The sequence below is a fragment of the Netta rufina genome (genome assembly GCF_964035555.1).
Source record: "Netta rufina genome assembly, chromosome: 1".
Taxonomy (NCBI): Eukaryota; Metazoa; Chordata; class Aves; order Anseriformes; family Anatidae; genus Netta; species Netta rufina.
In genome coordinates this window covers 171,016,651-171,041,563 of record NC_140123.1, presented here as the reverse complement: position 1 = coordinate 171,041,563, position 24,913 = coordinate 171,016,651, and the positions used below count along the sequence as shown (strand labels likewise).

At 42.7% G+C, this 24,913-nt stretch overlaps 1 protein-coding gene across 1 annotated transcript in view; it reads right to left on the bottom strand.

Moving 5' to 3' along the window:
* Positions 1-3,302: 3,302 nt before the first annotated feature.
* The window catches only part of WIF1 (WNT inhibitory factor 1), a gene marked incomplete at both ends in the record, with an annotated part of 39,132 nt that continues 17,521 nt past the window's right edge, over positions 3,303-24,913 (bottom strand). Inside the window, 8 exons of the mRNA XM_084283315.1 lie at positions 3,303-3,424; positions 5,696-5,791; positions 6,351-6,446; positions 10,519-10,614; positions 12,010-12,105; positions 13,413-13,508; positions 17,613-17,753; positions 20,857-20,965. Of these exons, the coding sequence (XP_084139441.1) occupies positions 3,303-3,424; positions 5,696-5,791; positions 6,351-6,446; positions 10,519-10,614; positions 12,010-12,105; positions 13,413-13,508; positions 17,613-17,753; positions 20,857-20,965 (852 nt within the window). The remainder of the gene's footprint in view (positions 3,425-5,695; positions 5,792-6,350; positions 6,447-10,518; positions 10,615-12,009; positions 12,106-13,412; positions 13,509-17,612; positions 17,754-20,856; positions 20,966-24,913) is intronic.

Below are 24,913 nucleotides of genomic sequence, written 5' to 3'. Positions count from 1 at the left end.
GATCTTTCCCAAAATCAGCAGTGAAAATCGAAAAACAAAGCAGCAGCACTTAGTGTCTCTGGAACAAATAACAAAATAAATTATTCAGTTTCAAAGAATACACTTGTTATTTTTAAGGAAGCACTTTCTAAGAAATTGACAGGATCAGGAGAAGTTCAGCCAAAATTTCTGAGGAATCTTAAGTCAGAAATTTCTGCATTTTTTCCTGCCATGTGTGACTGATCTCATCAGCCAATCTTTGCCTCACAAAGAGCAAAAAGCTGGAAAATGTGACATCTGAGTTTGTGAACAGCTCCTGGAGCATCCCTGGAAGCACAGAGCAGTGGATGTGTTTTATGTTCAGGGCAAATAGTTCAGTCCTTTAATAAATGGTTGAATTTGTAAATGTGAAGATAAATACACCAGCGTGAGAAAGAAGCAAATGGATTAAAAACAGATATGCCTTGCAAGAGTGTGTTTGTTTACCAGTGTGTTGGACACACAGCTGAACCAGACTTGTATTTCAAGATAACTTCTCTTGATGGAAACATCCCGGGACCCAGAGGAGTCAGTTGTCCCATGTAGTGGGCAGTGGTTGGGGTTACACATTTAACCTCATCCTAGTATCATTCTATTTCTTTCATTGCTTTTCAGTAAAATCTCAAAAAATACTTCCTTCTTCATTTCCTTCTTCCTTGGTTTCCATCACTCAAGTGTCTCCCCCTGTGCCTCATGCTCTCCATTTTTTACCTTCTTAGGATTTTAAGAGGGAGCTTTTGGGAGAGCACTGAGTTGGGACAGCAGCTGGGTTCCTCTCCTGTCCCACAGAAGCCCCGGTTACACCACTGCCTGGTGTTTTGCCCTCTTGCCTGCAGATCCAGCTGAAGATCCTTTCCACAGGAGAGCGGATGTGGTGAGGAGCGCTCCACAGGCTGCAAGGGCAGAGGTAAGAGCAGAGGGGGTGCTCTGGGGACTGTGGGTTGCTCCTCAACCCCCCCCCCCCCCACAGCACAACAAGCACCCCATGCCCCAGCCAGCCCCTGGCAGGCTGGAGAGGTGCCGAGGGTCCTGTGGGAGGCACAGGCCCAGGGCTGGGTAGAGGTCACGGCTTTGGAGTCCATCAGCCACAGCAGTCACACATCTACACCAAGGAAGCAAACCTGAGCTTCCCCACCCACATTTCTCCCTGCACTGGTGTCCTGGTTTCAGTTAGCACAGAATTAATTTTCTTCCTAGTAGCTGGTGGAATGCTGTGTTTTGGCTTAGGATGAGAAGAGTGCTGATAACACCCCGATGTTTTAATTGTTGCAGAGCAGTGCTTATACCAAGCCAAGGACATCTCAGCCTTTCGCTCTGTCCTGCCAACAGGCAGGCTGGGGGTGCAGTAAGAGCTGGGAGGGGACAGACCCAGGACAGGTGACCCAAACTAGCCAAAGGGGTATTCCATACCATCTGACGTCATGCTAAACAATATATAGGGGTGGCTAGCCGGGGGAGGGCGCCGGACTGCTCGGGGTTAAGCTGGGCATCGGTCAGCGGGTGGTGAGCAATTGCATTGTGCATCACTTGTTTGTACATATTATTATTAGTAGTAGTATTATCATCATTGTATTATTATTATTATTATTATTATTTTCCTGTCTTATTAAACTGTCTTTATCTCAACTCACGGGCTTCACTTTCCATTTCTCTCCCCCGTCCCAGAGAGGGAGGGGGGAGGGTGAGCGAACGGCTGCGTGGTGTTTAGCTGCCAGCCGGGTTAAACCACGACAACTGGACCCAGAGAGCACTGAGAGGTGGTCTCCTGTGGGACCAGGCTTGCGGGGTCACATCTGCAGTCACACCACAGGAAGGCTGTGTAAGAACGGCCCCTCAGAGAGCTGACCTCCCTCTCTGGCCAAAGCATGTCCTTTCCATTGGCCTGTGGGTCCCTTGCTTAAATAAGACCAGCAAGATCAGGCTAATAAATTGGTCTTTTCCCTTTGTATCTCAAAACCTTTCACTCATCAAGACTGATTTTGTGCCCAAAATTCTGTGTATTTCTTTATTCATGTTTCTCCCAGACAATAAGGCTCCCAGAACTGCAGTATAGCAAGGGTCAATATTTATTTGTTGAATTAATGTTGTTCTTCAGCATGGAAAGTACCATCTGCATTTCCCTCTGTCCACATCACACTACAAATGGTCTGTGTCTGTCACAGGATGGAGCACCCAGACCTTACAAATACCTAGCACACCAGGACATGAGAGCATCACCCTGGGATAGCAAACATCCCCGGGGATGGACAATTTCCTCCTTTCCTGCCTTTCCAAGGCAGCACCTGAAAGGAAGCCTATAGAGCAAGTGAAACCTGAGTCTCCACATCTGGAACTCTGCTTGAGAGACGCAAAGAGGGACACAACCAGGCCAAAACTTGGCTCTTCTGGATGTGCAATGCCCAATGCCAGCGTCCAACAGCACTGCCATTGAGACTGGTGCAGTAAAACCAGCAGCAGGGAAGTGGGGATGGGGAAACCAGTCCATGCCTGGTTTATGAGAGTCCTCTGGAGAAGCCATCATCCCAAACCAGCACTGATGAGACTGGAGCAGGCCCCGCAGAGCAGTACTCGAAAAACTACAGCAGCATCTTTATTTTACACATAACCGTCAGTATAAAAAAGTTTATTACATAAGAGCTGTTTTGTTTACAATATATTATATTGCTTCAAGCCAATGCAAAAAGTCCATACATTATAGTTCTACTTTGTTTTAAATATATTATATTGCTTACATGGCACTGCCGCAGTGTATTTTTAATACACAACACTTTGCAAAACTGTAAGGCCAAAAATAATGCTGAATTGAGTAGTTCAGTTTTTAAATTAGGTAACATTTATTTATTTTTCTTAGGGAAAAGTCTAAATACATAATAGCAAAAATGTAAAAGGCAACTTTCCTTTGACTTAGACAAGCTAAATCTGCAGTCACTGAAATGATTCAGGTTAGCATCTAGGAGGTTTTCTGCTTGAATATTGTTACTTAATTTTTGGAAAATGTTATATTGCAGGTATATAATAAAAACAAATGCAGTTTAAACATAACCAAAGTATAGTACAAAACACCATCCAAAGCACTGAAAGAAGAAGCCTATATAATCATGCTATAGAAGTATTTATAAAACTTAAAAGGAGCAGTAAATATCAGCTCAGTGGTTTATAATGAAGCTAATAAAATTCCAGCCAGTAATCTTAACTGTAGTGAACAGCATTTTAACATCCCATCCATGAAAGGTTAATGAAGGCTATGAACTTTGTGTAACACGAACCATTTCAGATGTTGGAGTTCACCAGATATAATTGGATTCGGGTGGAGCGTGCCTCTCCTCCGCCTTTTTGGGTGAAGGCGTGTGCTGCCTGTGCTTGGTGCCGGCCGGCCTCAGGGCGCTCAGACCACTGGCTCCATACCCTGGAAAATTACCCAGCTCAAAAGAGAAGAAACCACAGAGGCAGCCTCGCGATGTGCTGCTAATATTTGAAGTGGGAATGGTCCCCCTGCTTGAAGAAAGACTCCAAGCTGCACCTCACACACATGTGGTCCCTTCCCCATTCTCCCCCTGGCTCTGGAAAGCGCAGGATGCTGTTGGGCAGGCTTAACCCAAAAAGACGGAGACCATCAGCCCTCTCAGGCTGTCACCCGGCTACAGATTCACACCTGCATAGCCCACAGCAGTGTGTACATCAGCCATGAGCCCCAGCGAGCACTATGGTTTGCCTTGAGCATCTTTTGGGTTCAACCTGCATTAGGCATGCAAACTTTGCTTTGTCTTATAGCAGGACAAAAAAAGAAAGAACAGCAGCAACAACAAGCATGTAGAAAGTAGTCTGAAACAGGCTTAGCAGAGCTGTTTTTTGATGAAAGTAAAAACAAACAATAAATATGGAATTCGAAGTATTGTGTTGTCATTGTTTGTAGTGTCATTTATCCATTGCACTCCATAAAGCTCATATAAATGACTATGAAAACCTGAGTCCGAGGTTCAGTTTTCTTAACCACTTATTTTTAAGAAAATGTCATGACTGAGAAGCCATTCATTTGATATAAACATGAACTTTTTCAAGATGGTCCTTTCAAACTGTGATGTTCCCCATGTGAACTGCCATCCCACACAGACTTGAATGTGCCATTCAAGCCCCGTGTAGGCACTTAAAATGGAGGTAAATTTTACTCTGATGGTCTATTTTCAGTGTCTTTGCTGAATACAGAGAGTTTTGCAGTGCCAAATGCAGCAGGTTTGTGCCCAAACTCCACATAATGAAGGTTCCAAAACCTTAGAGCTAGCAATAATGTGAAACTACTTAATCTTCATTCATTGGTGCTCTGTATTTTGTTTTTGTTTTGCAGACATTTACTTCTTCAGTGCTGTTCATTCCTAGTACATAATTTTTTCACTTGCTATCTCAGTTCTTTATAACAAGAGTGTTACAGGAAGAAAAAGTGTGTATTGAACTTATGAATTGAAGTCTATCTTGATTTCCATGTAACCTTTTTTCTAACCATAGCTTATACTGATGGAATTTATCCTTCAGAGAACGACATAAATAGTTAAATACAGATCTACTAGCTAACAGCAGAAAAACAGACTCCCCAAATGTAATTTTCATGGCATAATTCATTTCAGTTATCTAATACTCAATTTTACTGAAACAACTACATATATTCTGATACATTTTAATATGATACACATCACAGGCATCAACAGCTTTTAATAAAAAAGATCATTCTGTTGATGCTGCCATGTAAGATTTACATTTCTTATGGCTAGATAATGCATTTTATAGCTGCAAAATATTGCAAAGTTTTTTATCATTACTACTGAATATATTAAATGTGAATAGTCTGCCAACAGTGCTTAAGATAAATGTTAATCCCTCATGGGAGAATGTACAGAATGTCTCTTGAAGATTTGCTTATAAAGCCCTATTGCACATCAACTATAAAGTTAAGTCTGAATTTATTACTGGATATATACAACTGTATTTCAAATAATTTTATAGTGCTGTTTCAAATCCAGTGAAATGTTGCAACTGATGATCGGTTGCCTCATTAGATATCAAATAAGCACAACAGAAACTAATTTTCAGGACTTCAACCTTGCTTTGAGACAATATATTTCAGAGTCTGTGGAGCACAAATGGGGAAGAGTAGAAGAAAACATGAAAGATGGTAAGCTTAGATTTTGCATAAGCCTGCAAATTTTCCCTCAGGTTTCTAAAGAACACTTATTTTTTTGTACCTTTTAATGGGCTCTAAGATCTGACAGAGCTTTATGCATAAAAATGCCTATTTGATGCTTTAAAGCCAGCTGGCTTTACTGGGGAGTACTGAAGGACTTCCAACCTGCCCTGCACCACAGGTAGAAGACACAGGAGGTCACCCAGAGGCCTGGTTGACACAAGGCTCTAGACGTTCTGATACATAAAGAAAGGAAGGGCCAGTTTTGTAAAACAATTTTAAACAGTTCTGTTTTTTTTTTTTTTTTTTTTTTTTTTTTTTTTTTTTTTAAGTAGTTAGCATTATGGAGAATTGAAAGTCTCTTTTATTGTTGGGATTAAGGATGAAGAAAAAAAGATGAGTGAGGTACTACTGATGATGGTGGAAAGGCTCTGGAAGCCACCATTTTTGCATGGCATGTATAAACAGCCCCGGCACAGACTCGGGGGACTGGTTCTCACTTACGTTTATTGCAGTGCCTCCCGTGCCAGCCTTCCTTGCACTGGCACTTGTTGGGTTCAGTGCAGGTCCCGTACAGCCCACAGCTGGGCTCGCAGACAGCTGTAACAGAGAGGGCACATGTTGGACTTGGTGACATGGTTCCCCGTGCTCCTGACAACACGCTGCAGGTCTTGGTGTTGGCGGGGGTCCCCACAGAGAAGGCACAGGGGCAGCTCACCCCACCATGGCAGCGGCAGCTCCGGCCTGGCCACTGGCAGGGGGAAGCAAGCCCAGAGGCCGAGCAGACCCTTGCCATCACGGGTGGTACAGGACACTGGCCCAGCACCATGCTCATAGGCGGCCAGCTGAGTGCTCCTGTCAGGTTTTAATGTCGCAACGTCCCGGTGTTTCATTCAGCGTTTCTCTAGGAACATCTGTTATTGCTACACTGACACATTGCTGGTTTATAGGAGCCCAGAATGCAGACCAGACTGCGGGGAGGCTTTTGTAAAGACGTGTCTGGTTTCATAATTCCCCAAAGCCTGGTGTATACTGTATGTCCAGGAAGTCAATTAACCTGAAATACTTTGACAACAAGCAGCTAGTGCTGCTGTCATGGAAGAGGTCCTGTGTGAGCTCGATGCTCCAGCAAGGACCAACTGAGCACTTTGGTACTTACGCTTTGAACACAGGTCTCCTTGGTAGCCTTTGGAGCACTTGCATTTATTCTTACCGGTACATTTACCTCCGTTTCGACAGGGCTGATGGCATTTACCTAGAAATTGAAAACATGAAAACAAGGGGCTTACTCCCCAGAAGAGTCCCCCTGTACTCGTGATGGCTGTCTGAGAGGCCTGCCTTGTACCCAAAAAACTCATCGGGCTCTAGTGTAAATGTGATATTACACTGTAGATCTGTCAGGAGGACTCCAGCAGAAGTTTTTGCTCCCCATTTACATACTTTCTTTTGCTTTGAAAATAGCACAAGAAGGGAGCATGCCCAAAGCTCATGTATACAAGCAGCATTCACCTAGACTTGAACCACTGGGACTCTGCTGTGTCCCCATGCCACCAGTCAATGTCACCTCTGCTCTCCTCACCCTCCATGGGCGAGGAGGTTCCCCTTGGTGGTTGCAAAGTGTGGAATCCAGAAGAAAATCTGGTGGTGCAGTAGAAAGATTTTAAGCAATGGGAAGCTCAGGAACTCTCAGGTATGGCAGCCACTTGCAGAAAATAAGTAGATTGTCTGGGCCTGGCAGCTTGTGACAAGAGGCTGTGGAGGACCAGGATGCTGCGGGTGGTGCCATGAGGAATGTTGCATGCCATGGCTCAGAAACTAAAGGCACATTACAAAAATGTGCCCTTCTTTCCTGTTTGCCAAGAACAGATCATCACTGGTGACAGTAATTAGGATTGGCAGATATTTTTCAAGGCTTTTGGTCCGGAAATTACTTTCCCTCACATTCATACATTGCCAAAGGAAGAAGCTGGGTCTGACTATGTATGATGGTTTGCTTGGCCCTGACTCACCCAGGATGGAAGAGATCCATGCTGATAGAGCAGAGCCACATGCAAGTTCTGCTGGGCCTGATTCATGCCAAGAAGCCTCCAAGGGCCTTCCTCACACTTAACATGAAGTCCCCAATCACCAGGTTTTCAGTCCCTTGTTAGAATTTGTCTGTATCATTTACCTAATTAAATCTCTAACATTTAGCACTAATACTGACCTAAGTTTGTGAGCAAACAAAAGCTGGAATCTGGGGCAGCAAACTTCCCTTCCCTTCCCTTCCCTTCCCTTCCCTTCCCTTCCCTTCCCTTCCCTTCCCTTCCCTTCCCTTCCCTTCCCTTCCCTTCCCTTCCCTTCCCTTCCCTTCCCTTCCCTTCCCTTCCCTTCCCTTCCCTTCCCTTCCCTTCCCTTCCCTTCCCTTCCCTTCCCTTCCCTTCCCTTCCCTTCCCTTCCCTTCCCTTCCCTTCCCTTCCCTTCCCTTCCCTTCCCTTCCCTTCCCCTTAGGATAGCAACAGAGACTTGCACACAATAATCTGAGCACCAGCACTCCTTCTTTCCACTGCTGGTGTGCTGTGGTGAAAACTTCAGGAAATGCACTCATCTCACGATCACAGACTGCCCCCTTGGGAACTAAACACCCCAAGGACTGCCTGCTGGGCTCTCAACCCCACCAGACTTCTGTGATGCATGTGTGCATTGTCAATATAAAAGAAACATTTGTTCCTGATGTGCATAATTATTTTAATAGCCCCAAAACAAGTTTATAACCAGTCAGAGGAACAAACTGTGCTAAGGAGAGTTTCTGCAAAAACACAATTTCCCTGCAGAAACTTCTGGAGAGGGAACCTGTTGGCCTTCTACTTTGTAGGCAATTGGATCTGGAGTAATGACTGAAAGGAGCAATGCTAAGGAAATCCAGGAATTTTCCTAGTTCTTGAAATAAATCTGGAGAACATAGGTCAAGACATGCAATACAGACTTCCACAGGGAAGCATTAGGCAAGCATTTGACTCAGCACGGCTCAGTTAAATTCAGAGTAAAATATTTCCACAGAATGGAGGAAACTCTCTGCTATTAACTGAGAAATGAAAAGCAACAAAACAGTGGGTGACAAATGGAGGAGGAATCCAAAACAAAGTAAAACTCTCCGTTCTCAAACTGCAACACTAATTAGAGGCAATGCACAACTATAGCTAGAGAAAAAGTCTGGAAGACTGTGAATGCTTGCTAGTATGGTAGGCTGGGCCCAGTAAATTTCCCAAGAGTCCTGGAGACTGATTCAACTGTCAGACAAGCACTCAAAATCTTTAAACAACACTGGGAAGAAGAAAAAAAAAAAAAAAAAAAAAAAAAAAAAAAAACTTCTCAGTTTTCTGAAGGTGGCTTTCTGCCTGTTGAAAAGTTTTCTCCGCTTGTTATTTCAAGACCCCCATGACTGAATGTAGCTGGCTCTGGATCTAAGAAAAGAGAAGGAGTTGTGTTTCCCCTCTGAAGTTTTTAAGCCTCATCTAGCATTTCTTGCAGTCCTCCACTGTTGTGCCGGTGCTGGGGCAGTGCCCAGAGGTGGTAGCAGCCATCCATCACATACAAACAATTGCTGTCCAGCTTTACAAAAGACAAAGCAAGTGCAAAGCTTTCCTTGCTCTCATCAAAAGATCCCCAGTTTAGCTCTGAGCATCCTCTCAACCTGAACAACATTCTTTTGTACAGAAACTGGTTTACTGCTTGTATTTTAATTAATTTAATTGAATTTGCACAGGTAAGCCTTTGCAGGAAGCCAAAGTCAATTGCACCTGTTCCAAGCAGCAGTAGACAATGATGAGCTTTAAAGACCCAGGGACTGACCAATTAAATGGAGTGCCCTTCATTATACATTCTGCAATATCAGTTCTAAGGATTCTCCCCAACCCCAATAACCAACAACACTGGCATAAAATGACCTACTCCTTGAACTTTGAACCAAGCCTTACTCCTTTTCTGAGAAGTATCAACATAGTTGACTTTCTGGGGAAGGAAGGAAGAAATGACATTCTATCAGTGTCACATATGAACTCGATATAAACAAAGGTAAATTCAGTAGAAACTCACTCTGTTGTTCTTGGTGACACCTGATCTGAATTAATAGCAAAGGGCCATCTTTGTTAATAATTTCATAAAAATACAGCTTTACTGCTTCTATTTGGCTCAGATTTTGATCAGGTAAAAACGAGTTGCAAAATACCTTGCAATGCATAGAAATATGGTGAAACATTCGCATACCTTTTATCTACACTTAAATACTGTGCAAAATGTAGGTCCTAAGGTATCTGTGTCCTTTCTTTGCATAGTAATTAATGTATTGTCCCGTATTGGCTGACAACGTGTTAGAGTTTATTCCCATATGTTTCCAAGTCTTTGCTGCTAGGCACTTCGTCACTGCGAGAGAGCCTGTCTCTACTGATGCATACAAAGGAATTACCTCATACACATCCCAGGCCAAATGCTGCTCTCTGTGCTCCTGTGATGGCTCTTTGAAAGTCAGTGGGATTATATACAACAGAAAGGTAAGGAAGCTCCACACACTGTGTCCTGGCAGAAGCTTTAAGCCCAGAATGAACAATGTGGGTGTATGTCCCCAAAACCCAAATGCTCATACTCCATTCAAGTGTGGGGATCTATAGGATTAATCCAATTTAACAGAGTGGTGAGAAAACTCTTCTTTTAGCAAGATCAAATGCCTGACAGCTGACCTCCCAGGTCTGTTCCAGCCTGGCCACATCTCCACCCCCAGCTTTACAGAGCACACTTAGATCAGCCATGAGCTAAAATATTTTCAATTGCTTTGATGCTAAACTTCTGAAAATAGCAAGTCTTTTGATGTTTGCGACTCAGATTTTCAAGTTGCCATGTGAATGCAACTTAATACATTAAGTGAAAGTTCTCAGCTCTTACGGTTCAGTCCTCCCTTTTCCACAAATCCATCCACTCCACGTTTATCACAGCCCTTTTAGAGGCATGGGCTTAAACCTAATCTGCTGTGCACAAGTGTGAATTGCTGCAACTTTTGAAAACAGCTGCCCCGCATGGACTTGGGGCAACAGTGCATCAGTCTGCCACAGCGGAGTGCTTGCATACCTACGTTTCGAAGGTAGTCACCAAGCCCAGTTACTAGTGAAACCAGAACAAGGTAGGGGGTGAGGCAGTCTAGCAGTGAGTCAAACTTATCAGTAAGGGTCTCACTTGGAGGCACCTGGCTCTCTGGGGATCCCAACCAGTAGAGGCAGGCAATGCTCGATAATTTAGACACCGACAACAGAATAAGTTGATGTAAGGAAAAGCAAGCACATGGAGATGCTACTCACTGATTTCGCATTGGTCTCCTTCAAATCCTGAAGGACAAATGCATTTTCCCAGATAGAAGCATGTTCCTCCATTGAAACAGGTTGTTGTACAATTTGCTGAAACAAATAAAACAGGAATGAACTAAATTGCTAATATGAACTCAGTCTGACTTGCCTTTAATGTTTTCTGCTGCTCACCCTAAATAAACATTGAGTAGGTTTCAAAAAGTTGCATTAAAACATTTTCACCTGGTTTACAAAGAAAGACTGAAGTGCAGATTTCCTACATAATGTTTTACAGGGACACACGTGCACACACGTCCATAGAAAGAGACAAACAAGTGAACAATACAGCAATGAGATTCCCAAGGACAGGTTGTGTTACATCTTCATCAATCCTCATGTGTGGAGCTCACTGAAGGATCAAGTCATTATTGCTATTGAAACTGGTCATGTGTGGTATAAAGAGCACAATCTAGGACTGGAAGTCACTTCCACAAGAAGATACTTCATCACAGCTCTTAATTAATGCCATGGGAGATTTGACGTTTAACAGGAAACCTTTATAAATTTTTGCTGTGTGGTGACATAGATACAAATGCTGTCCCTCTCACTTGCTAAATTACTTACATTGTGTTGGATGTGACTTTTCACCAAACATCTGAGATTCACATTAATCTCGGGTTAAACTTCCTTCAAGACATTGGAAAAATTTCATTGAAATATTGAAATATTTTCACTTTGGAAATATTTTCAAAATGCAGTAAAGGTCTCAAAAAGAGCTACATACAAATCAGAAGGATTTTGACTCCAGCAGTTTGTACAAACGTTTCTTAAGGCCTAGGAATGTTCCCACTATTTTGCTGGAAAGACTATACGGACCTTTTGCATTTGCTCTCTACTTCATGTAGTTGCGCAACAACAAAAGCAATGTGGTGTTCTGCAATCTTCTCCGCCATGAGCAGGTCAGTGGTATTTCTGCAGCAAACCACTTGGTTTTCTCTATGTGGTCGCTTGCAGTGTTCCAAATTACTGTTCTGAACAACTGATTGCTCCTTTTTATCCCTGAGCCACAGTGCAGCAACAACAACAGAAGATGAATAGACCATTTTTTGTATGTGTGTGTGTCTAGATGCAGCAAATTAGTGTACTAACTAATTAGTAAAACTAATTCTACTCCAGGAAACCAAAGTTCAAATACAGATCACTTATTTTCCTAAGTGAATTTTGTGGTAGGTCCCATGGCTTTCAGTGGGTCAGCTAAAGAGATTACCTAAATTACCCCTCACTCAGCTGGCAGGTACGGATGCCTGCACATGTAGCTGCAAAAGCATTGTGTGCCCCTGTGTGCTTCCTGCAGCTCTTAGCCTCAGGAAGAATCGTGAAATTATGTCCTGTAAAACTTACTTCACCGCTTGGTTGCCTTTCCAAAAGGCACTCCTAGAAGGAAATTAGCACGGAGAGGAATGAGCATCCACAGGAGGTGGCACCCAGGGGTTTGGCTGCAGTTACCTTTGTCGCAGTTGATGCCATAGAAGCCAGGGGGGCAGATGCACAAGCCAGGGGTGATACAGAGCCCACCATTCATGCAGCGAGGAGCACACAGCGCTGACGAGCAGGAAGAAAAGGAGAATCATCACTGGTGTGACTGGGAATGTGCTCAGAGGTGTCAGCAATTTAGTGGGGTTCCCAGGCAGGCTCTACAATGAACTCTTCCCTCCTACCACTCCATACCTGTGCATAAGCACTGCTACATAATTTAGGGGAGGGGAGGCTCTAGTGTGGCCTGGTTTGATGACCAGACTGTCCTGCATGCTTCCTCTCAATTCTTTCCAGAGCCCCTGCTCTCTCCCAAGATTCCTCTGCAGTCGTGGCCACCCCACGAGGCCCTTCCAGGGAGGCATGTCAGGCAGCAATGTTTCATTTCGTGGTTGCCCACAATTGGTACATGCTGCGAGGCTGCGTCCATACGAGAGAGTTCAAAAGTGCCTGGACATGGGGCCAAGTGGGGGCACAGGATCATCCATCTTGTGAAATTGTTGGTGCTGTTCCTGGCATGGCTTTGTCCTTGGCTGCCCGGGCACAGCCCTGGGGCGAGCAGCAGCCACGGCTTCCTCCCAGCCAGGAGTTTGGAGGTTTTTGCTTTGGAAGCTAGGAGAGTTTATTAAACATGCAAATGCAAACTGTGTCATGCCAGTTGGCCTCCAGGCCGAAGAACAGTCCCTGACCCTTTGTATTTAATATTTCGGATGCAGCCAGAGCATCTGGGAACTGAGAGGAGAATGACATTGAAGTAGGATGCCCACAGGGGGGGGTTGCTCCATCTCAGGCCACCCTGGCGAGGGTCTCCCACTGGCGGAGGAGGAAAGAAGAAACAGAAAGAAGAGCTACTTTCCTCACCAAGTCACACCAATGTCCTGTGTCCTGGCCCCTCACTCTTGGAAATGTTATTTGGAGCTATTAGTCACTAATAGAAGGAAAAAGGAGACTCTTTCCTTCATCTCCCTATCTTCATTGTCGGTCTGTCTCCAAATTAGATCTTATCTCCAAATAAACCAATGCAGAACAAAAGTCCCATGCTTTGTTTTCCAGCTAGTCCTTATTAGCAGAAGAATTTTATTTAATCTTTTTGCCAGATGGATTCTCTGTGATTAAGGACCCCTTAACAATTGTGTCAGCTTTTGTTAAAACAATCCCTTAGCAAGAAAGCATCTTTTTTTTTTTTTTTTCCTGAACAGTTTGTGTTTCCATTAGAACATGGATCATAACAGTAATTCACTTAGATATGTGGACTCAAAATGTATGAAAACTTAAAAATAGGCCGTTCATATTTTTAGGAGTGGCTACAATGCACTAGCTACAGTTTTGTTGAGATTATTGTAAAGAAGAGAGTTGAGAAGATTTTTTTAAGTTACCTTTCTCGCAGTGAGGCCCATAAAATCCATCCGGACATTCACAGACATGTCTCTCGTTGCAAAACCCTCCATTTCTGCATCCTCCTGGACACTCCGCTTCATAAAATATAACAACAATCTTAGTTGGATATTTCATACTTCAGCTGTTGCTCAACTTTCCCTAGTACCAATATACACCTTTGATAATAATGACAAAAATATTTGCTGACAGACAGACAAATGCTGGCCAAAGTGGAGATTCACCTTTCCTCAAAAGAAATTGTTTCCCTTTGTGTTCATCTACAAATACGGGTTTGATCATGTGTGCAGACACATGCACGATGTGCTCGTTGGCGGATCACGCACATCTATCGCTCTGCTGTTCTGCAAGTGAATGAGCAACGTGGGTGCTCTGCACACCCTAGCCCCATTTTCTCCACGTGGAAAGAAGCAGGCAGCTGCTGCGGGACCTGCATTACTGCTCAGACCTCCCCCAGCATGCGGGGCTGGTCTCAAGTTCTGCAGCCTGAAGTTGGCTGCACTGCAACTTGCATTGCATTAATTGCTACATCTGTTGCTCCTAAGGTGGCAAAGTGATGAAATCTGTCTTCAAATGAAAGAGTCAGCTTCAAGGCTAGATGAAAGAAGGCCAGAAAGGAAGATGAAAGCATTCCTGCACAGTGATCCTGTATCATCATCCAACTCTTATTCACATCTCAACTATTGATCAAACACTTGTTAAAGCGTTTAGCAACACTGGCTGGATTACACAAGGAAGAGAAATACATCTGGGTATCATCACCATCCTCAAAACACTGGAGTCCATCAAACAAGAGGCAAAATGAACCCAGTGGAACTCCACAAAAACACAACTGCCAGGCAGAAAAGCAATTCCTCAAAAATGCCTTCCCAGATATCCCACAGAAAAGAAGGAAGGCAGGAGGGGCTGCCTACTCCCATTAGAAAATGTATGTCACTTGTGATCAGTGGGACCAGGGCCACGAGGCAGCTCTAGCAGAGTAGGCACGACCTTCTCCTGTGGATGCTATACTGCACGACACTCCGAATGACCAGGTTCAAAAAATTCTGAGGTAAGGTAGATCTTCACTCAGATACTGCAACCTATTCAACCCAAACTCAAAGATCACCCATTAGACTGCAGTTGGATGTAATTTTGGCACTGTGCTTTTTTGTCCTTTGGTCTAGCAGTGCTGTAAACAAAAGTAGCTGGTGACACCTGCCAACATCATCATTAACTGCTTAACATCTTTGTTGGTGCCATGGACAGTGGGAACGAGTGCACCCTCAGCAAGTCTGCCCATGCCACCCACCTGTGTTGTGTGGTCGACGTACTGGAGGGCAGGGATGCCATCCAGAGGGACCTGGGCAGGCCTGAGAGCTGGGCCTGTGCAAACCTCATGAGGTTCAACAAGGCCAAGTGCAAGGTCCTGCAGCTGGGCCAAGGCAATCCCAAGCACAAACACAGGCTGGGTGGGGAATGGGTTGAGAACAGCCCTGAGGAGAAGGACCTGGGGGTGTTGGTTAACGAGAAGCTTGACATGAGCCAGCAATGTGTGCTTGCAGCCCAGAAAGATTCTTCAAACCGTAACTTAACACAAAGGAAAACATAACCCTGGACTTAAATACATTTGAATTATTCTGCCTCTTCCTAATAGTTGTCAGGTGACATATCCATCAGCTATGGCTATGAGCAGTATTACTTTCTGCCACACTCAGGTAATATTGCTCTCTTCACTGGAATATGAAGTGTAACCCCAAGACTACACAGAAGGTAAGAACATCTGATGTATCAGTCAGGTGGCTGGGTGCTATGTGCAACTGCGAAACAGACAGGAAGGAGAGAGGATAGAAGGGGTAATTTTAAAATACTCTTCCATCTAAGGCCATAGATACACAGGGAAAAAAAAGTGTTACTTTAGAAGTAAATCTGTTTGCAGCGGCATTAATAATAGTAAGGGCTTCGTAATCTTATTTGTTCTAACAGTATACTCTAGGACTCTTTCTGGAAATGTTTCTCCCTTTGTACCAAATGCAGAGCTGCTATTCATTACAGAAAATGCATGCTTAAATACATGCCATTTCAAACAGAAAAATAGGAAAACACAATTTTTTGTGCGGTCACCTCTGAGCCACAACAAAGCCTCTCCTCTCCCACAAAATTGCTGCCTCACTCTGCTCACTTCCTCTGGTGGGGGCCCCTCTGGCTGGCCACGAAAGACTGGAAACAGTGACTCGGGGCCCAGGCAGGAGGAATCTGAGCTCCTCACCACAAACGGCAGCTTTCAGAGGGAGGAAACTCACCCTTACACTAATACAAACTGGTAGGAACATCCTCGTCCTTCGCAGTATCTGTCCCAAAATGCTGCGGCGTCCACCTCATTGGACATAGAGCAGCAATGGGAGCTACCCCAGTATGAGCTGGGGTGAGATGTCTCCTCCTCTGCCCACCTCTACAGTTTGTAAAACCATCCTTGTGCCTCTCAGCTGGCTCAGGGTCAGTGACTGCCCTCAGCTTTCCTGAGTTTTATGATGCAATACGCCTAAATTTTGAATTTTATTTATTTATTGTACCAGAATTGTAATAATAAAAATAATTAAAGCACGGAAACCATAGCTCAGATGAATGCTGCTAAGACACTGAGTTTGGAGCCTTTCCAGGACAAGCCACGATGCAGACCTGTAACTGCTGTCTCTATTAGATTACCCCAACACTATTTCCAAAGTTTATTAAGTTCAGTATCTTTGGACTGAGCTGGCAATGAAAAGGCATTAAATGTTCTGTGCTGTGTTTACATCAGGAACAACTTTGTGCTCAAGGTTTGATTGTTTTTACTTCCATTCGGCCCCCATTTTCCTTCCTCTTCCTCTCCCTACTTCTCCCCCCTCCCCTGCTTTCCCTGGGCTAATTGGCAGCAGCAAGGCTTCAAAGGAGATGCAGCCTGGCTATTCAGGTGCAGCGAGCTTTCAAAGAATAAACAGCTCCTGCTCCTGCTGCTTGCTCTTTGAAGCCACACTCCAGCCAATTATCTCAGAGAAAAGAGCGCAGGGAAGAAAGTGCAGGACTGGGAACAGAGGTTTAATAGGAGAAGAATAAAAATATCACTCTTTGTACGTCAGCCGTGCCATGGGTTAATTTGATACAATTGCACACGGCAAGGGATAACTGCCTGATCTTGGATATGGATTTTTTCAATCTCCACAGCCTCAGTTCAAAGTGATAATTACAGCTGTTCATGATGTATCAAATGAATCCAGAAAGTCTTATTACATACTGTCTATAGTTCATAGATTGGCTGATTAAACATGTTTCCTGCTTTCCAAGTAAACACCGCAATAGCTTCATGGTGCCCTTCCTCTATCGATGCATCTTGTGTGTGCTTCTTGCTTGGTGCTTGCAAATACTGAGGACCAGCTTCCATCACCTTCCCTGAGTGATGCTTTACTATGCAAACAATTCTACCAAAATTAAATCAACAACACACATAGTAAAGTGTTAATAAAAGAAGAGGGAATTTTCTTATTGCCTCAAGTGTCTCATAAACTTTGTAATTATCAGACCAGCAACGCAACCTGCTGATGAGGCTGGTGAACAATGTAGTATCCCAAACCAAGACGTTGCCATCTTGAGCTCCAGAGGAGGTAAGCCAACTTTTGCAAAAATTCTCTGATTTTTGCTTTTTTGATTCAATTGGGATGTGCAAGTTGAGATTTAAAGGAATGTTGAACTATGACACCAAACAGTGTTACCTGAAAACAGTGTCCCCACTACAGATCCCAGAAGTTAAGTCCTCAAAATTATGTCATTTCTGAAAATGTGAGCATCAGCTTTTTTTTCCCATAATACTGACTCTCCTCCAATTGCTTCAAATCATTTACTGACATTTGCTTCTCATATGATCCATTTCTATCAACATCCTTGAAATGATGAGCTGTGAACAGGAGGAGGAATGCCTCCAACCCAGTCTGCTAAGGGAGATGTAGTTCACAGTAAGAAAAAGCTTAGTAAACACATAGTAAATGAACAGCAAATGCAAATGAGCTGCAAACCTACACATAGAGCCAGAACAGCCTGGAATTCATAGCTTTTGCTACACATTGTGTGACCACATTATTATCCTGAATGATTATTATCCTGAATGAAAGAGAAGAAAGTTAGGTGACCTGGTCTAACAGTTTTTGTCATGTCCTCATTAGTGTTACCTTGCTGACAGGTCTTAAAGAAGATGGCGTTCTGAGGGGTCTGGAGAATGATATTGCCTTCTGAGTTCATTATGATCACATTGACTTCAAATGCAGCCACCCCATCTTGCTTGCCGAGGCAAGGAAATCCAACCTGGACAACTTACAGGAGAACAATAACAACAGTATTCATATTTACATGCATATCTACAAAAGCATACATTGAAATACTAGAGATAATAAGTATTTACAGATAAGCTTTAGAGTCACCTTGTGCACAGACACCTGCAGGGCTGGAACAACTGCAGCACGGGAGGCAAGCCTGGGTTGCTTTGCTGACACAACCCCAACAGTCTGCAGCACAGACACTGATCTTAAGGCAAACATACTTCTGCCTGCAGACAGGGCAGTTACTCATGGAGGTATCTAAGGATACTATTTTCAAAGCCACTAAAATGAGCCAGAAGCCTATATTTAATTTTCTAAGCTGCCTTGATCTCTTCTGAGCCTCACTTGTATGGGCTGTCACATAACTTCTCCAAAAAGATCTCATGCATTTTTATTTTTTTTAAAGCTGCTTTAGGTATGTTTTGCTGTTACGGATCTTGCAATTAAAAATACTTAAATAAAATACTTATTTAATCAAAACTTTCTCCATAATATGCTGGCAAGACAGTGCACTTAATAAATAAGATTGTGGGTGCAAGTATTTAAAATGAATAGAGGAACATCACTATGACAGAACTTGTTAAGTGTAGCAATATTCGGAGATTGCCTTTCCAGGAAAAGTATTCAAGCACTTTTAAACTACAAAGAGTCCAAGGAAATAATTAAGGCCAGTAAATCTGGAGTATTTTAATGAGGAAGCAAGCCTGATACCTCAGAGCTCTGGAATGCTTCGCTGTGATGGTCACAAGTGATCTCAAATAATCTTCAGATGAAATGATTGTGTCATTTCTTCAAAATTGGCTCTTTCTAGCTCATTTAAAAATTAGATCCAGCTAATAGACATTGTTTATTCATTTCTTCTGAAGCTGGCCTGAGGTTTCAGAACAAAATGTAGAGCTAACAGCCTTACATTTGGTTTGTTTTAAATTGCTTGTTATGAAAATGTCGCATGTAATAATCAGAAAATTTTTGTTATTTTCTGCCTTGGTATAATACCTTGCAATAATTATTGCTGAAACACATTCTGTTTCTGGTAAGTCCTATGGACTGAACAGTCTGTTGCAGTTTTCATTATAAAGCAATTTCATTGCTGAAGTGCCTTTACACTGGTCTTTTAAAAGACCATTACGAAAAGCATGTAACCATGTGGTAAGAAAAAAAAAACCTCTTACAAGGGATAAAAAGCAGTTTAAATGCAGCGAACTTCTCAAACTGTAGTAACCTCCTCATAGCTCAAGTGCAGGACATAATTCAGTGCTTGTATGAGGACGTGTGTGACTTAGCTGAACAAATTGCTGTGGGGATGAAGGCACAGGAGAAATTCCTAGACTTCATTGCATCAGTAGCAAAACCCCAATCTGCCTGGAGATTTGACAGCAAATGACATCAGCCTGTAGGTTTAAGTGCCCAGGGCAAGGACCAGTCATGCATCTGAAGTTGAAGGGGACAGGTCAAAAACCCTCCAGCACTCCCCAAACTGGAATTGTCCATATTTCTGAACTTTCCACGTGCCCGAACTCCTCAGCACACAAAAATGCATTAAAGGCCCTCCTGACTGAGCTCCGTGGTGGCTCACATTGCATTTGTCCCACCACAGAATTGCCCCTTTTGCACATTTACACTCCTGCCTCCCATGGAGTGCTCACAGAAGTGAGGAAAATTTAACTGATTCCTAACTGTGGAGTGAGCAGAGATGCTGCTGGGGAAGGTACCAGGCATGCCAGCTCATGTGGAGCCACATTGGCACCAGCATGGTACTTGTGTGGTGCTCGAAGTTAATCACTGCCATCATCAAAAATGCCTGACTTGGTTTTGAACTTGCTGACTCTTGTTTGAACCACTGGATCTTTGTAGGTGTTCCCTTGTGAAATGAGCAGTCTTTTGTCATTGAACAGATATCTACTTGCTCAAGGCTTCTCTCAAACACCTCTTTTTGGCTAAGCTGAGTAGTCTTAGTTCTTTAAACTCTCACTGAAAGGCATCTTCTTCAGCCCTCTTACCATATATCAATATTGTACCGTGTGGCTAGGTTTAACAACCCTAACCCACGTAGCAATACTGGGATGCGGGGATAGGATTTTCAAAGGAGTCTAAGGAACCTGAGTGATTTAAATCCAGTTTAAATTGCTTCACTATTTTTATAGCATTTATTTATTTAAGTCAACTTACAAGCAGCATAAAAAAAAGCCTTCACACCAGTGGCTCATTGCTAAATACTGAACATGCTTGGAATACTGTGCATGTACCAATTATCAATTGCTGTTAAAGACCAGATGCAGTATAATGCCACACAGGACTTCAACACAGCTGATATATCCTAAGTACAGCAGTGCACTGCTCACTGTCTGCATAAGGGAACACCGTGGACATACCCGTATTAGTCCTGGAACTGAGCTACCAGCACCACAGACAGGGTAAGTCCATCTCGGTTTCAATCAGACCTCCCATCGTGATGGTTACCAGACCTTCTGCTGGAACTAGGAGATCTCATCCCTGGCCTCCCTGCATTTGTAGATTAGATGTTTTCCTAAACACAGTCAGTCAGGGGTCATTTTGATCTAGCCTCTCTAGATAGTTAAAAATTAAAGGAGAAACTAATTTATATTAGAGGATGCTGAGTGCACAGCCTTCCACATTTCTCACCTGCTTTATATGGAGATGGAAATAATCTTAATGCTTAATATGAATTTCACCTTCCTGACTGACTTCTTGGTTACTTTGAGTCAATGTCTGTATTTGCAAACTTATTGGGCTTGCAATCAATTAAATTGCAGCAATTATGATATGAATATTATAACACTCTTCAATGAAATCCATTTTCAACACCACTAAAGTTTCACATACATTAATTTTATGTAAAAATTTTGCACTATTTTCTGCTGGTTTATCTACATACAAAAGCTTCGTGTGACTTGGCTCAAGCAAAATATGCTGCTGTAGTCAGGCAAGGCACTCACGCTGTTCATTGTCAAGCACCATGACAAGCATTTCTTTAGCAATAAAATTCAAAACTTCTGTTAAAAAGAAGGTGTGTAGACTTTACTGGCTGTGGGATATTTTTTACAGGAACAAAATTTATAATACCAACAGCACAAACCTGATGCTTTATGAGGAACTGTTCCGAGCAGAGGGATATTTATAGTTGGATCAGCCATTATGCCTTTATCCAAAGAGCGCAGAGACAGGAACTCGTAGAAGTACTCAGCCTATGACAAAAGACATGAGAAATCATTATGTGTTTTAATTGCATTCACAGAAGCAAACCATTTAGCACATAAGCTACAGCAGAAAAATACTACACTTTCATTATGTCATTCACTGGATTTGTTTTAATTTTTTCCACAATTGCTTCTTTACCTAAGCATAGTTTTCTCTCATCTCAGAAATTGCAAATGACCATACAGTAAAATCCAATACCTGGATAACAGCAAGGAAAATAGCATGCATATGGCAAATTAATGGTAATCAGAGAATCCATTTTTTTTACAACCCACACCTTTCATCTAAACACTGAAAATAAAAATTAAAAAAAGTATGAACACTGGGCTACTTCTTAAAGCTGTTTTTTTTTTTTTTTTTTTTTTTTTTTTTTTTTTTTTTTTGTGCAGAATCCCCCTGGAACTGCCGGTGAGCCTGGACAGCCTGCCTTGTGCTTCGTTCCACCAAATCCTGGCCTCTCTGTTAAGTCACCTGCTCAGTCTTTCTTCATTTTTGCTACAAAGTGGGATTCCTCCTGCCTTGTGTCATGCATCTGCAGTGTAGATGTGCACACTGTGTACACCTGAGGTGTTTGCATCTTAGCAGGGCACTTGAGGCTTCCACGGCTGTTAATGGAGTTGGGCATTCCCACAGCACAGCTGCAGGTGCACAGATCAAGTGGAAACAAACCTTTTCCCTAAAGTCAGGCTTTTCATTTACCTGAAACATGTACAATTATAGGTAGCTTTAGCTGCTGCTCTCAGAAAAATACTTGAATCCTTAGCATGGGAACTGTCAAAAAAGTATTTTCATACAGCAACTTATTAATAATATACAGTGTTGCTAAACCTGTCTTTTATCTAGGACTGTGAAGTAAAGAGAGATTAAAGCCAAAATGTTATGAGAACTTTGGGCCAATAAATGGCAGTTAGTTCTTCTATGAGATGGCAGTCAATGTCCTTAGCCAGAAGGCTGTTCTTTTTCTCTCGTAATAACCAGTTTCCATAGCATGGACTTACTGGAGAGAGACCAGTGAACAGCCACAACAATGACTAGAGGGATTGGAGCACCTGACATATAGAGACAGGCTATTCTATCTCGAGATCATCTCATCTCAGGTCATCCTCAGACCTTCTGTGATTCTGTGTTAACTTGAGCAGAAGCCCTGTCAGAGGCACCATACTCCTTTGGTGGCACCAGCAAAGCTCTCCAAAGCTGCTTAAAAAGGTTGTTATGTAGGGTGCTTTGTAGGCATGGAGACCTCAGAGGAGGACTCACAAAGCAACAGTAGGGAAGGAAGTCATGAAAGTTGTTAAGGGTGGGTTAAACACATGGAGCATATGTGGGAGAGAGAGGGGACATGGAGAGAAGTAGTAAAACAGGAGATGAAAATTGAAGTCTGGGGTGCTATTCAAAAGGCTGCTTTTAATTATAGATTTTTTTTTTCCAATACATTATACAATGCCAAAATATGAAAACAAGCCATAAAGTCTTAGATTGTGAACATTTTTGTTTTCAAATAAAACTTTGGTTCAGAAAAATAATTATATGTCTCCACACATCTATAGAATACTACAGCGACTGAGTCAATGCTGTACTGTCTGTTTCTCATTGGTTAGCTTTGATGTTTGGTTATATCTAAAACAGGTCATAATAGGCTGGGATATTAAAACATTATGTTCTTACTATTCTAGTAAACAACAACTGGTAACTAAACCAAATAGCTCCACTCCCATGTTTCCACTCTACCCAGGCTGCTGTAGCAGGTCAGCCTGTGAGCCAAAGCTCTGATGTGTAGCAAAGGAACTGGAATTCCATTTTCTGGAGTTAAAACGATGCTTAAAGACAAAGACAAAAAGCAAGTTCTCTGTGGGAAAGGGGATCGATTGCACCATGAGTTACAATCTTTACTGCCTTTCAAGGAAGGAATTCTTTTAACCAGAATAGAGGCACAGCAGCAATTAATGCCCGAGGCAGGATTAAAATGATGGGAAGAGATGCTGCACAAGCAAAGGCTTCTCAGGAGGAAAACCACTCTCTGCACTGGGGATAGATACCTGCTCTCACCATTTCTGAAGAAAGGTCCATACAACTTCTTGAAATGACATTATCTAAGAAGTCCTCAGGTAGACTCAGCTAGTACAATTTCGAGGTTATGAAGCCACGTGCTACAGAGCATATTTGCCATTCACTTGTGCTGGACTGAATTTGTTAAATTTTGGCTTAAAAATACCATACAAAATCAGCCTAGAGAGGCTGCAAGGAGGGTAGCTGAGCTCCTCAAACCTGCCAGTCTGAGGTTTGGCTGCCATAAATCTTATCAGTTTGGAAGCAATCTGTCTTGACACAATCTCCACATCCAGTCTCCAGCATTGTCCTGGTGTAATTTGAGTTGATTGCCAATTAACTTGCATTAATCATCATGACTGAAAAGCAAACAACACATTCTCAGCAAATATTTACCATGCGTCAGTCTAGCATGAAATTCGGTCATGATGGTTAATTGAGGAGATAGGCCTGTGCAATTAAAATCCGGACATTTGGGTACTGTATAGTGACTGCCACAATTCATACTGTAAGTGGTCATTGTGAATGACCTGCTAGTGCAAACAAAATTTCTTCAGATGTTGTTTGAGGGATAATGGGGAAAAAACACAATCTATAATCCATTTTCCTGTACAGAAACATTCTTGTGACTTTGTTTTTGAAGCCAGCCTGTGCAGTGTCTGGTGTTTGGTGGGCAAAATTCGGCACTGAAGCTAAATCTTAAAGAAGCAGTGTTATCAGAGGTGATGGAGGAACTGGGGTTTGCAAGAAAGTGTTGATCCTTGACAATTGCACACTATATGAGAAAGAGAATTTTCAGTTTTGGCTTGACTTCAGTATGCACCTGAGGAAGAGTGTGAACACTTTCCCTGCATGTGAACACTTTGTCTGGGACCCTAAAAAACTGAGGGAAAGTCCCCTGAAGCCCCTGTGTGAGCAGTCTGGGGACTTTGTGCCTCGAGGCAGCAGGTAGCTGCACACAGCCACCCTGCAACTCTTCCCCATGGGGGCAAAGCCCTCGGCAAAGGCAGGAAATTTCATTCTAGGCAAATAATTCCGTGGTCAGGATTAACTTTTATGGACTTTAAGTGGACGCTTTCTATAAATCAGAGGAATTTAAAAGGTTATAAATATAACGAAGCCCTCTAACAAGTATGGTAGCGAACATCTGTCGGCAGTTTGGCTTTACACTTAAAATTCCTGCAGAACTCCCTTCTTCAGGGCAAGATCTACTGCATTATAGTTTTCTCATCACTTAAATGCCATGCCGTGCCCAGTTTGGTTTTGTTTCATATTTAATCAAAGCATTCACAGAAAAGTGCTTTATGTTTTCTTCATTTTACATGAAAGATGTAAGATTAGAAGTAATGGCAGCACCTTAAAGCAAACCAGAGAAGCTTAAACAGCTGTATGTCACAGCTCAATAGCCTAATGAAATCTACAGCCTTTCTAACAAAAACAAAACATAACAACAACAAAAAAGAGATGTGTTACCTTTGCAAGGAGATGTAAGAAATTAACCATGTTTCCTTCTCATTTTTTTGAAGAGATCATCTCTGAGTATTCTGTTCTATATACCCTAACACCGATTTTCTTCATTTAAAGAAAGAAACTCACTTAAGAAGTTCCTTTTTATCCCAGATCCGTGGATATTTCTGGCTATGCACACACCAGAAGATTCTAGCATGGATCATACACAGCAGATGCTCACAGCTGCATATGCCATAAATAAAATCACAAAGTGAGGCAATGTATGTGCTTGTTAGGTGTTTACAGCATGGACCATTGCTTCTCCAAGATATTAACTGCATTAGGTCAGAGGAGTGGGTCTTCTATGTTCCAAGATGAAACATGAAGCAAAATGAGTAGAATTTCAACAAAGGGGGAAGGCTCTCGCTGTACCGCATGTA